The sequence below is a fragment of the Rissa tridactyla genome, chromosome 6, assembly GCF_028500815.1.
Source record: "Rissa tridactyla isolate bRisTri1 chromosome 6, bRisTri1.patW.cur.20221130, whole genome shotgun sequence".
NCBI lineage: Eukaryota > Metazoa > Chordata > Aves > Charadriiformes > Laridae > Rissa > Rissa tridactyla.
The window spans coordinates 27636082-27650176 of record NC_071471.1 but is presented as its reverse complement, the minus strand read 5'-3'; the positions used below and the strand labels follow the sequence as shown (position 1 = coordinate 27650176).

Sequence of the window (14095 nt, the reverse complement as noted above, 5' to 3'; positions counted from 1 at the left end):
TCCAGTAACGGCCAGAGTGATTCAAACACTTGCTGGGTATCTACAGGCACTGTGCGTGCTTCAGGTGTCAGAGGTGTTGTAGCTGTACCACCACAACACCCCCCGTGCGCTAATCCAGCCTCCTGGAGAGGACAGTGGGTCAGTCCATGTAGGACAGACCCTGCTCTTACGGAGCCAGATGCCTCCAGAGCTGGGCTAACTCCTCCCCAGTGAGCTCGGGGGAAGCATGCTGCTCTGTGTGGTGGAGAAGCATGTGCTGCTCTGCACAGTGTCGCCTTCAGCTGTGCACACACGGGGAAGAGCTGGGGAATTGCTCTAAAACATGCTGCCTGCCAGCAAAGCAAACAAAACATTAGGACATTCATGCAGATGGGCTGAAAGTTGACAGGGGGCACGGCTTGGTGCTTCGATTTGGGGAAAACGGATGGATAAAGGCATCTCAGAATTGCTGCTGGCTCCTGGTCCCTTCCCCCAGGTCTGTTCACCTGGGCCAAGCACCCACTGCTCTGAGCCTCTCGGCTTACCGGGACAAACACAGACTGCTTTGGCACCCTCCACAAGAGAACAACCAAGACAAACCTGAATCACAGCCTGCCAGAAAGCCTTTGTCTTCCCCTTTCCATAGCACTGCCCAGGTGAAGCCCTCAGCGTGAGCGTGCACCCGCTGCGCTGTGTGCTCTCCAGGGGAACGTGGTGGGACACGTCCAAGGCAGCATCACTGGGGGGGCTCCTCAAAGAGATCTGGGCATGTTGTGCGTGATTCCTGCAGCTGGAGACAAAACACATGCTGCCTTGCCTGGGTACTTTGGCTGTATATTTCTATGAGTTATCTTACCTACGTACCCCACCTGGCTACCTCCCTGGCTGAGGCAGAGGAGAGGGGCTGCAGCACAGTGTGGGGGAGGCAGCTTGGGTCTGCTGGATCTCTGCCTTGGCTTTTGCAGGCGCTGCAGATGCATGGCAGGGTCCAGCATTTCAGAGAGCAAGAGAAGGGCAGCGAGGTAAGCCCTGGAGAGCTTGTTCAGAGCTCTGCCTTTGCCACCCTGTCCCTGAGACGCCAGGCAAGGCCTCTGATTTTGCACAGGGGGGTTACGCCAAGAGGCGTTCTCAGCCTTCCCAACTGCCAGGTCAAACCAGGAGGCTGCGTCCCCATCTTCGCTGGGCTGCTACGGAGATGAAAACCCTCCAGAGGGCAATCCAAAGCTCTTCAGTTCAACTCCAGCTTTGAATAGCTGCTGGAGACACACTGGCTCCAGTCCCTCTTCAACTGCATGGTCAGCAGTCGGGGATCTCGGCAGATTCTGAGTGGGGCAAATCTGGAGGGCAAAGAGCTCCCTGCCCAGAGCCACCGCAGGCGGAGGCGCAGAGGGACGGGAGAGGGACGTGCTGGGGCTGCCTGCCTCTTTCATCCTCTCACTTTTCACAGTTTGAACTCTCCTCCTTTATTGGTGCACAGCATGTCCCACCTTACTGCTCTTCAGGTCCTTTTCCTTTTTTGTGCACTTAATAAAGCTCTATTTTTGCTGAAGTACCAGGTGTCCACTCGGCTGTAAGGAAATGGGAAGCTGTAGCCATGCCAAAAGGTTCTTTTGATGTGTAAAGAAACCAGCAGGTGATCTAAAGAGAGCAGTAAAGCAGCACCCTCTGTCCCCACAGAAGCAAAAAGAGATTTATAATTAAATTTATATTTATTTCAGCAAATAAGTCTGGCTGTATTCAGTGTAATGTATACAGTTAATCAGGCACAACATGGTCCATACAAACGAGCAATCTCTCCTCTCTAGAAATTTAAAAAGCAGCTACAAGAAGCATTTAATATCTCTGGTATCTAACAACACAACATATTCTCCAGTGTTCACAGCCACACCAGAGACCATGTGCTGGTAATCTGCCTCTTGTTCCAGCTGCCCCCCAGGGCATAGGGGTGACATCCCTTATTTCTGTTCTGTTCCTGGAGATGTTCTCCATTTCTCCTGAGGATCCTGTCAGTGTCCAGGGCCCTTTCCCTGTGGCACAACTTCCAGGCAGAGGAAGACAACCATCAGCCCATGGCATGGGCTATACCAACACCCCTAAACTTCGGAGACAGTACCATGGTGCCTTCAGCCTTGCAGAGGTACCCTCTGTCACAAGGACGTGGACACCAAGTCTTGCACGGGTAGTTCAACATGTCCTCACGTTCTTCCCTGAATTGTATGCTTGCCTAACCTCACAATGACCCAGTCACTGGGGTAAAAAGACTGGTCCAGTTGATGAATACCTGCCTTGCTTAGAGCCTTGGACTCAAGCCATAGGCTGGCATGTCCACATTCCTGCTCTACCATCTATATGGAAAGGATAGGATGGTCCTGTACAACTTGTGCTCTGAAAGGCTGTAAAGATTTAGCAGGAGCATCATAAGAGGCTGCTTAAGGCTCTCATTTCAGTCAGCAGTGAGTGGGCAGCGAGCTCTGCGTAAGGGTGATCACAAGGAGGAACGGAGTGGCAGGCTGGAGGTTCAGTGTGAGGAAGAGAAGGCAGTTGCCAATGCCCAGGGGTGCACCGTGACCTCTGCAGAGCTCTGCTGCTTTACAGCAACAGGCGGTTCTGCTCAGAGTAGCTGTTAGACTCTGGCTGGCATGTGCATGGTGATTGCATGCAGTAGTAAAACTTTGTTCATTGAGGAACGGCTGAAGGAGCATTGCTGGTTTCCGTGGTTTGGAGCTATCGAATCAAGATCTACCTGGTCTTGGGTGGGGTGTGAGAGGGGAGTAAAACATAAACGAAATGTGTCTCCTGTTCTCTGAACCATTTCCCAGGTCCAAAAGCACTTCTTCCAGCACCTCCCAAGTCTGTTATGATGTCCTGATGTTTTCTTTCTCTCTCCAGCCTCACTCTCTTCTTGAAATAGCATGCTCCTTTACCTGGAGCGATCTATCGATGTGGGCTAGGAGAAAGGCTGGGGTGATTACACAATAAAATGGGAAGCTTGTATTCTAGCCCTGTCTGCTAATCACCTAGCAAGTACCAAAGAGATTTACTAATTAGATTTAAACAAGACATACAGGTGGATCTTTCTTCACTCCCTTTTACCTACGGTGACCTGTACTGAGTAATCAGAGCTATGTTAGTGACAAGCACCGTGGTCACCAGCCACAAGGGACACTGTGAAAACAGTACGCTTCCGAGCAGAGACAAATACGCTTTGTATTTCAGACACACAGGACATTTAGTTACTTTCTTAGAAGTGGAATCATGTCCCCATTGCCCATAGCCAAGCAGGAAGCAAATGCACACAGCCTGGCTGGGCTGCCATCCCTTACATGCATTTGGCCATCAGCCCGTGGTGCACGGAGCCCTGGCGCAGCACAGCATGGCCCTCCCAGCTTGGAGGCTGTGGCCACCCACGAACGAGACAAAAGCTGTAGAGGGGTTAAGCGCTGTCCGGTGGGGGATATTGGTGCAGAATCCTGCGGGACTATTTTTCCAACATGAGGACTTGAGAAGCCAGGAGAGCAAGTAATGAGTCCTCTAAACTCAGTTGTTGGCACCAGACGCCTGCAATGTATGATAACTGAGTTCTCTGTTTCCTTTCCTTGGACTGAACGGTCTGGGGACCAGCTATTTCTGTTTTCCTTTCCTGGCTGATCCTTGGCAGGTACTTTGTCTCCGCAGCCTCCTCTGTAACACTCCTGAAGAGCTGCGTTGTTGTTATGGTTTGAGAAAACCCATAACCATTTATTGTCGTTTAGACAATTATTCCATCACCCGATGACCCCTCCCCACCTGGGAAGGGGAATCGGGGAAAAAAAGGGAACATGAGGGTTGAAATATAAATAGATTTAACAGGATAAGACTAAATAATTAACAATAGTACTTAGAACCAGTATTGATCCCAATACTAATATAAGATACAAAAGAATTATACTCATCCAAGTCTCTCAGCAGGAAGCTGTGCACTCCCAGCAGGGAAGAGCAAATGTCGGATGCTGCGAGCGCTGCGGCTTTGGGAGGAAGGGCTCAAGGGTCCGGCACCAGGCAAGAAGTTCTCTGGACGGCTGCCATCAAGGGAGAGAGCAACTACGCAGCAAACTTTCTAATTTATATTGAATGTGATGTTCATGGTATGAAATAATCCTGTTGGCCAGCCTGGGCCAAGTGCCCAGGCCTCGCTCCTCCACATCCCTGCACTTTTAAGCAGGGCCTGTTGTGATAGGACAAGGGGTAATGGCTTTAAACTAAAAGAGGGTACATTTAGACTAGATATAAGGAAGAAATTTTTTACGATGAGGGTGGTGAAACACTGGCACAGGTTGCCCGGAGAGGTGGCAGATGCTCCATCCCTGGAAACATTCCAGGTCAGGTTGGACGGGGCTCTGAGCAACCTGACCTAGTTGAAGGTGTCCCTGCTCATTGCAGGGGGCTTGGGACTAGATGACCTCTAAAGGACCCTTCCAACCCAAACTAATCTGTGATTCTGTGATTCTGCGATCGTAAACAGTTCTGGTTTGTTAATATTATGTGCACGTACAGCTATTATGGGCAAGGGTCTGCGTCTTTTAAATGGAGCTTTTTTCCGCGGTTGGTTGTGTGTGCTGCCAAGCAGGCTGAGCTCTAGAGCGCCGATGAGCAGACAAAAACTGCGATGACCGTATCAAGATAAACAAGTCATAAAAAAAATGAGAAGGGCATAAATAAAAGTTATTTTCTTCTTTCATTAACTAGGACAAGTGTATTTGAGAAGGAAAATCAAATTTTGAAATTAGCTGTTGAGAGTGGCTGCATGGCTCAGCGGGTTGGCTGTGCTCCAGGGAGTCTGCCCCTGTCGTTTAGTTGCAGAAAGCTAACCAGGGTGGACAGTGTCTGCTGGCAAAGATCACTGGGGATCTATCCAACTGGTGTCCACTGCCAGTCACAAAAGGAGAAAGGGAGCCTGGAGCTTCGGTCCTCTAAGGGATTCTTCAGCTGTGTTTGGATAGCCTGGACTGCAGACAGGGACTGTGGAGCCACATCCAGGGCTGTCAATCTGTCTCTGCCCTTATGCAGCCGCAGAATTTGCATACTTTTACAATGTTCCTACAAAACAACTCTTTTCATTAAGTGGCTAAGTTGTATTTGTGTTTCTCCACTGTTCTGTCAGTGGTACAAGCTGGGAGTGCCGAGCAGCAAGTTCAGACAGACAGAACCGAGCGCCTACATTGCAGCTGCCTCTTGCAAGCAAAAGCGGGGACGGGCAGAAGGAGCACGGCCAGTGCCTGGCAGACACACTGCGGGCAAGAAGATGCTTCCTACTGCTCATGCCATCCTGCTTTCCAGAAGTTTAAGAATCTTTCAAATTAGAGAGACCCCCAAAATGCAAAACGGAGATGTGAATCCCAACCGTGCTCGAAGCTTTTTTTTTTGCTTATTCCTCATCCTGACCCTAAATACATTCCCAGTCCAAGTTTGAGTGGACCAGCCCAGCATTGGGACCTCAGACATTCCACCAGAGGCGAGGGAGCAGAACATAGGGGCTTGATGTGTGCATATGAGCTGGTTACTGCAGCAAGGATGCGTGTAACACATCGCTTGTCTCCTGGTGGCCAGAGGTACGGTACATAAGCAGTTCAAGGCAGCTGGGACACACTGTTTAGCTCTGCTGATCGATGATGAAATACACCTCAGTACGGCTGGAGACACTGGACTTGCACAGGAAGATGGAACACAAGACTGACATCTTACAGGGCAGCGGAGGTCAAATATCACCTATTCTCTGAATTCTCTTCTTTTGCAGGTAAGGCTGTATTTCGGCAGCAGACAAGCAAGTCTTTATCTTGTCGACCCACGGGTTTGCCACAAGTTCATACTTTTATATCGTCAATGGTGACATAAACCTAAATTAGATGGCTAGTCTGCAACGCTACTGCAGCTGCCAGTTTATCAGAAGCTGCAACATATTTCTTGTGTGCGGGAGTTCATAAATAGGACGGTGAATTTTGTCTCCAAGGGAAACGCTGTATCTCAAAGAAAGGATGGCAGGAATAACTCCACTAACCTGCTCTCTGGGGTCTCCTTAAGCTGCAAGGTGCGCACACAGCATCTAATCTTCACTTTCCCGATGGACTTTCCTGCAAACTGGGAACTCATCCTAACTTTGGAGACACTTTTATGACTAAATGTGAACCATTTCTGGTTTGTGTCAAGCTGTGTGGCTTTGTGGCAGGTGTTTACCGTTAGGTAAACTGCAGTAGGTAGGAAGGTATTTACTCCATTTGCCTGTGTCAAACTTGTTTTAAACGGCAAAAAAAATTGCTTTGAGTCAAATAAATGTTTATTCAAGTGGAAACTTTTTTTTTCTTTTTAGAAAAATAGTTATTTTTTGATTCAAGCTCAATTCTTTTCAAACACTGTTCTGGTACAGACATGTTGAATCAAAACAATCCATAATCTCTTCTGATTTGCTCTTTGTTTTCCAGAGCTAGTTTTACTCTAAAAGACCAAAGGAATCTTTACCATGACTCCCGATCTCTCTTATTCTCTGGGTTTCTGTGGAAATGCAAGAATGCTTTAGCATTTCTCAGCGTTGAACTGCTCCCGAAGTGCTCCTCAGCCCCACCCAGGAAAAGCATGAGCAAGCTCCAGCTGTGAAAAACAAACTGTGCAGTTCAGAGGGGACAACTCCCCTGCACACCTTATCTAAAGACGGAAGTGTTCCTCCGAAGCCTTCCCGACTGATACCTTGTCGTTTCACCCACCTGGGGACAGAGACTGCAAAATAACGGTGAGCAGGAAGTCAGCCTAGCATCAAAGGGCTAAGAGAATTTGTGCTGGTAGAAGTTACTTTTTTTGAGTAGGTAAAACCTGCAGAAATGCGCAGTGCTCTTGCATTTATGTACGGCAGAAGCAGCACAGCAGAGTGCGTAAAAGTCACCATCAAAGGTTAACAGGTGAGGGATATGAGTTGATGAACGACACATGGTGCGTAGCATGTGCAATTATGGTTGGAAACCAAAGCCAAAACCTCAGATGGTTCAACTTCAGAGCACGGCACAGAATTTAATAAAATTATTCTGAGACCTAGTTGGCTCCCTGTCTTTTAATTCAGGGCTTAGGCCCTTGGAGGTAGTAACTCATTCAATATCTGCTTCTTTTGGAACTGGTAAACCAGGAGCTCATGCCAGGCAGCAGCCCAGCTGTGCAGCATCCACTCCAGTAGAGCAAGCTCACACCACAAGGGACAGCATGTCCTTGTAGACCCACCGAATGAGATCATAATTTGCAATGACCATTCTACTTTTTTAAAATGGATATCCCAAACAATTACCTCCCACAAAAAAAGAACCGTTAAACAATGAAATCATGCTGCTCTGTAGGTAAACAGATTTTTCACCCAAAAAATGCAAGTAGCACGTTTTAAACTGAGAAGAGGGCAAACAGGTTGCCTGGTAGCAGTGAGCTAGCGATAGAGCTCTGTGTTGTTCCCATGGGAAGAGCACAATGGTGCTAGGAGTGGATGGTTCCAGGGGGCTTTGGCTATTTGCAGTTCCTTCCAGCTCCAGAAAGCCAAGTATTGCCAGAAGGGGAAGAAATCCCAACAAATGCCAGACACCAGGTAGCAGTATCTGAAACACCAGGAGCTACAGGAATCCTAGGACGTGCCAGTGTTCGGCAGCTTCCATCAGGAGTAAATTCTATTTGTTTTCTTGAAGTGGATCTCCCCAGAGGAGTGCTGGTAACTGAATTAGCTATTTCTCATCTGGAGGAGCCCCCGTGTTTATGGATTGTATGATGCAGTTCAAGAGAGGGATGCGGCAATAGGGTGTTTCAACCATGATACTTCGCAAATATTCAACAAGTTGTTCCATTTACAGCTTGCAGACATTCGTACATGGGCAAGGGGGCAGGAGAAACAGTGTTGTGGCTTTATGCTCCTGCAGACAGCTTTTCTGCTTTCAGTTAATTTAAAAATAAGCCAGAGCTGGTCAGTCTTAGAATGGGGGAACAGTGATGGGTTTGTCCTTCCTCTTTTCTTATGTCTCTGAGATAGTCCTTCTACAGCCAACTGCAACTGTCCTGGACATGTGTCCTCTTCAGTTTCCTTCAGAGTGAGTCCTCATTGCTGTCAAATGTTGGATTGCTATGGCCTCCCATATTTCCTTCTACTGATATTGCCACAGAATCTGAGAAGAATGTTTCATTCAGAGGTGGCCAGGCTGAGTCCTGCTCTAACACTCGCTGCAGCCTCTTGTAATGGCTTTTTGAGTGGTACCGGAAGGTCTTTTTCAGCAGCAGCCATAAGGGTCTGTTCTCAATGACAGCTTCCTGTAAAAGCAAGAGCAAAAGGAAGACTCTGAAGGACCTGGATAGCAGTTTTTCCCTCTTTATCCACAGGACACACACAGGGAAAGTAGTGGAGACACAGATTTCCCACCCTGTCCTGCTCATCCACATCCCTTAAATAGCCTTTTACTGGCCACCTCTCATACCAGCTCCACCAGAGCTCTCCACCAGAAAACTGTGACCAGCTCCTCCTGACAGTCTACAGCATCTGAGTAGGAAACACCAAAGGCTGCCTGTATTTCTCTAGCCTGGGGCAGTGCCTGATACATTCCACTCACCAGAGGAAAAAAAAGGTGGTTGGGCCTTGCATTCCCTTTTATCTTATCATTCAGATGTATGGCTTTGAGGAAAGAGAGTAAGGGTGAGGTAGGTAAGGTAGCAGCAATCGTTCCTGTTTTAATACATATTCCCAACCTGGGCTGAGGAGGAGGGAGAGAGAGTGAGACCTGACCCTTTTGTCTCTCCAATTAGTGCTGACAGGTACATTCAATGAAGCATGCTCACCTCAACAAGGAAGGACACAGCAAGTGTGACTGCAAGCATTATCACCATGGAGGTCCGCCACATGGTAGGGGTGCAAACAAGCTGGGAAAAAAGCAGGAGAAGCTGTTCGACAAAATGTGCACACACTAGAGCCTGGTAGGCGCTTGTATCATAGAATCACAGAATCATTTAGGTAGGAGAAGACCCTTAAGATCATTGAGTCCAACCATACACCTAGCACTGCCAAGTCCACCACTAAGCCATGTCCCAAAGCACGTCTACACGCCTTTTAAATACCTTCAGGGATGGTGACTCAACCACTTCCGTGGGCAGCCAGTTCCAGTGCTTGACAACCCTTTCAGTGAAGAAATTTTTCGAATATCTAATCTAAACCTCCCCTGTCGCAACTTGAGGCTGTTTCCTCCCGTCCTATCACTTGCTACTTGGGAAAAGAGACCAACCCCCACCTCTCTACAACCTCTTTTCAGGTAGATGTAGAGAGTGATAAGGTCTCCCCTCAGCCTCCTTTTCTCCAGGCTAAACAACCCCAGCTCCCTCAGCCGCTCCTCACAGGACTTGTTCTCTAGACGCCTCACCAGCTTTGTGTCATCAAAAGCCAGAATCCCACACTGGCTGTACACTGCTGATGAGCCAATATTGTCTTGAGGAATTATTTATGAAGATGCTTTTAAACTTATGATGCAGCAGAGAAAACTGTATTCCAGAACCACAACAGGAAATCTAAATGCTTCCTTTCTTTCTAATATAAGAAATAGCTCAAAGTCTGAACATTTCAGCTCCAAACCCAGATCCAGCTTCCCTCATCTGGCAGCACTGGCTTTCTGGCTCTAGCTCAACTTATTCTGGAGATGCAGCTCAGATCCAAAATTTGGATCAGCAGTTTCTCCAGGGCTAGGCTATTACAGAATTTCTTAATTGCCACTCCCTCCTTTTCTCTACTCAGCAAATCCAGTGTATTCCTTCCAGACATCCTGGGAGTTTTGCAGTTCTCCCCAAAGGCATTTTAGCCCCTCACAGCTGCAATGCTGACAATGTCCTGTGTCACAACAGGACTAAGACTTGATTTAAAGTGCCATCTCGTGGCAGATTCTTTAGCTGGGTCTGCCTGCCGAGCTGCTGCTCTGGGAACAGTTACACAGTGAAGCAGCTTTAGCTAGACTGCTTGGCATTCAAAATCCAGGTCCGTTCCCCTTGTCTATATTTCTCTTTCCATGTTTCATTATTTCCATTTCTAAATCCACTTGCTAACTGTCACACAAAGATACAGGACTGGAAGCAGCATCTTGTTCAGTACTTGTTACCCAAAGCCACCACACTTTATCGTTCTGATGAGAAACGTACTGAAAAAATAGCCATGTGTTGCTTTTGTTGTTTTGTTCCTGTGACTCCTACTACAAGGCTGTGAGAGTGTCACAGTGGAGGTGGTTAACATCTCCCAGCCTCAACATACTAATTCACAGGTCCATTGACAACCCTGTCCTACGGCTGATGTAGATCTTATCCTTCCCTTGCATTTCCTCTAAGATGGAATAGCACAAGGCAACTCCCATCTTGCATTCTGCCAGACTAAATAAGCCAAGCCCTACTGGTATTTATTAATTAAGGATCAAGATAGATCTTCTATTGCCATGACAGCCCCACTAGTCTTTCTCTACAACTGTTCTAAACCCAAATGTTGCTTTAGGAAACTGAGGGCTGTCTGAAATTTTAACAGGGAGCCTGAAAATATTGGGGACTGAGAACTGAGAGATGCTCTGGGTGCGAACTGGCAGATCTTCTTTGCAAGATGATCTGTGTACAGAGTAGTACAGCCAGAGAAACACAAGTGCATGGTGTGTTAGTTTAAATTTGAAGCCACACGCTTCACAACTATCAAGCCACCAACATACCAAGCACTGTAAGCTTAGTGATGCCATCTGTTGCATGGACAATGCGCTGAAACAATCAGACTTACATGTGTAGCTGTCCAGGTGTCAGAATGCACAGATCTTAGTTTGGAGCTACTGTATTTCAGAAGGTTCTTCAACCCTTCATCTAAAATCCATCTCTTTAAATATGATTTTTCTTTAAAGGTGCCATGTATCCCTGCAAAAGTCTGTGTCTTTTGTAAAAAACAATCCCACTTATAAGAGGCCTGGCAGTAGAAAGAAAATCCACCTTGGAACAATACTCACATCCATCTTAGAGTAGAGATCATCAATATCAGCAAACACCAGGAAGAGGCAAATGCCCAGCTGTCCTATGAGCACCAGTATGAACACATCTGAAGGGGCAAGAACAAACAAATAAAACTACAGGTTTATGAGCAATCTCAGCTGGTTGCCTTTACTACAGAAGATTGTTATAATTTTCTGTGTCAGTCAAAAAAAAAAAAATCCATAAGATAGATAGGAAGGAGCTTTCAGCAAAAGAAAAATGAACACAGTAAAACCTCAGCTTTACTCAGACAAGTACCTTCAGCATTTACTCTGCAAATGCGCAAAGGTCATTGTATGTTTTCTTCTGAGATGGGCCCAAAAGAATGCCCTGAACATGACTTCTGTCAAATACTGCTCATCCAGCATGCTTTGGGGACACAGGAATAGGGCTCTTCCAGAGTTATTCTAAAGACTAAAGCAAAGTGGAACCACCTAATTCTGGCTCTTCTTGAGATGTCTCATTCAGGCTACCTTAAGTAATATGATGCTTCTGCCAGCCCACACCACCTTCCTGCTACTGCTTAGAAGTTTTTATCAAACTCCATTGGTCTGTTTCAGAAATCCAAATGCCAGGGTCAAGTTTTTAGCAGTACAGAAGCACAATGTGTGGGCCCAGCTCAGAAAGCCACTGGTCACAGGATGCCACTGGCACTAAAACTTCTGAAAAAGTGGCCTTCAGTCATTTAGTAATCTGATATTGGTCTTCTGCTTTTTTTGTTTGGCATCACTTTGGTCAAGTTTTAATTTTTCCCCAGTGAATTGACCTCCTAAGTTGACTTCCTCACAGATCCCTCCCTCTCTCCCCATACTTACAGTTTGTGTAGATGGGCTGCCTGAAAGGCTTTCCCTTGGAAAACACTAGTGCTACGATGAGGCAGTTGATGGTACTTAGCAGCCACACTGTGGTGTTTTCATAGCTCTTGTAGCCATTGTCTGTTTGCTCAAGGGCTCCATCTCTCATCCCATGGAGCCCCAGGCTGGAAACAGAGGAATAATTCTCCATGTGGTTGTTCATTGAGAGGCAGGCACTGAAAAAGAGCATCACACTGGTCAGCAAATGATCACTGTCCTGGTTATTTTCCCCAACTTCCACTACGACTATCATGAATCCTCCCTCACAGCCATGATTTGCTCCTGCTATCACAGGGATGTAGGTTATTGGCAATGTTCTCAATCTTACCCACTGGGTTGAGCTTGCTGAACTTGGTAGAGCCTGAGCTCAAACCTACTTGGATACGCTGGTCTTCCCTGCAATCAAATACTCCTCTTTGTGCTCAACAAAAGCGTTGAGCTCAAGCGTTCTCACCACGTGCACTGTGCTGCACAGCAGACTTGCTGGAGAGCGTAAGAACCCGCAGACAACACTTCTAATGTGTTTGCACCCTGTGGGGAAGCACAGGGTGTGCCTGCAGCTACTGATCAGGCCCACAGTTAAGCTGATCAATAGTACCATGCAGACCTGTCCCACCAGGTGTGTCCTGTGTCACCCAGAGTCCCAAGAAGGGGACTGTCCTGTTTTCAGCTGGGACAGAGTTAATTTTCTTTCTAGTTGTTGTGTTTCAGATGATGTATGAAAGGAGTATCAACAGTGCATACTGGTTTAGTTGTTGCTAAGCGATGTTTATGCTTTTCAAGGACTGTTTTCAGCTTCCCATAGAAACTGAGAAGGAGTATAGACAGAACAACAAAATGCCCAATGGAATATCCTGTACCATAGACACCATGCTCAGTATATAAATAGGGTTGGCCCGGGGAGTACAGTGCACAAATGCCGCTCAGGACAGTGCCAATTCACCAGGCGGTGAGAGTGACTTCTGTCATGATTATTATTGTTATTATTACTGTTATTTTCCTTTTCTGATATTGTTCTATTAAACTGTCTTTTTCTCAACCCACAAGTGTTTTTTTGCCTTTCCCCTCATTTTCTCCCTCTTCTCCCTACCCTTCTCGGGGAGGGAAGTGGGGGTGAGCGAGCAGCTGCATGGTCCTAGCTGCTGGCTGGGGTTAAACCATGACAGGAACCTACCTATGTATATCGGTCTTGGAATACCAAGGCTGCTCCTGGACCACCAAAAAGCCAAAAATCTGCATGCTGAGGCTGAAGAGGATGTTAAGTACAACAGAGAGCAGCAACGGGGGAGAGACGAGCTGGCTAGGAGGCCTGTAGGGAACCAGCTTTGGATAGGCACCTGTGAAACTCACTGAAACATGCACAGACATGTTTATTAGTGTGTCCAAAATACAAGCAGTGCTGCTGTATTATTACTGACTGATATCAACGGCCAGCGATTTTACAGTCTATAATGTTCTTTATACTACATACAAATACAAGTACAATACAAGTACAAAATACAGAGTTGTTTTCTTACAAAATCTTATTGGCTACAGAAGAGGTCAATTAATGGCATCTGCCTATCATAAGGCATTTTTGGAAAAGAAAATGTTAGATTTTTATTTGGCTACTGTCAGGCCCAAGGATTTAAGGATATCCTCAAGCTCTTTGGTTCTCTTTCTGTCACTTGTCAACTGTGGCTTGGGATTCTCTGTTGCCCATGTTCTGTGCATCCTGCACGGACTAAGCACCTAGTATCCCTGGTTATTTGAGCTGGTAAAGGACTGCATTAGCTCACCCGACAGGTTTTCCTCTGTTCTTACGTTCAACAAAGTTATCCAGACTTTGAGTAAAAGAGCTATACAGAAAGCCTTGATGCAGCGTTCCAAATGGGCTACTTACAGAAGGTAGCTTTTGGGACCCAGTATTGTGGTTGACCCTTTTAGGCTTGATTTAATCAAGGCCTTTTCCAGTTGTCTGGGTTCCAGCAGGGATGGAAGACAGCTATGTGGTTTTGATATATGCTTTTCATGCCCCTGCCCTTGACATTCCTGCATCTGAACCTCTCCCTGCATTTACTTTATCTCAACAAGCCCATCTTTCTCCTTCCCCTCCAGCACTGCTTTTCTCTCTTATTCTTGGCTTACAGCTTCCTGCTCTGTAGTGTCTGACATCTGTCATTTCTTTCCTCTCCATTTTCATATCTCTTTCCTCTCATTCCTCCTGCCTACACAACTTTAAATATGAGTTGGACTCCAAAAAG

General features: G+C 46.8%; 1 protein-coding gene across 9 annotated transcripts in view; it reads right to left on the bottom strand.

Annotated features, from left to right (window-relative positions):
• Nucleotides 1-6345: 6345 nt before the first annotated feature.
• Nucleotides 6346-14095, bottom strand: part of ATP13A4 (ATPase 13A4) — a 47581-nt gene continuing 39831 nt past the window's right edge. For 7 of the 9 annotated variants that reach the window (XM_054204768.1, XM_054204769.1, XM_054204774.1 and 4 more), the window contains 5 exons: nucleotides 13027-13201; nucleotides 11814-12028; nucleotides 10977-11065; nucleotides 8803-8883; nucleotides 8346-8717 (listed from right to left, as the gene is read on the bottom strand). In XM_054204768.1, coding sequence (XP_054060743.1) covers nucleotides 8439-8717; nucleotides 8803-8883; nucleotides 10977-11065; nucleotides 11814-12028; nucleotides 13027-13201 — 839 coding nt within the window. In that variant the 3' untranslated portion in view covers nucleotides 8346-8438. Of the gene's footprint in view, nucleotides 8281-8345; nucleotides 8718-8802; nucleotides 8884-10976; nucleotides 11066-11813; nucleotides 12029-13026; nucleotides 13202-14095 lie in introns of those variants that run through there. The other 2 variants (XM_054204770.1, XM_054204775.1) reach the window with 2 other exon arrangements.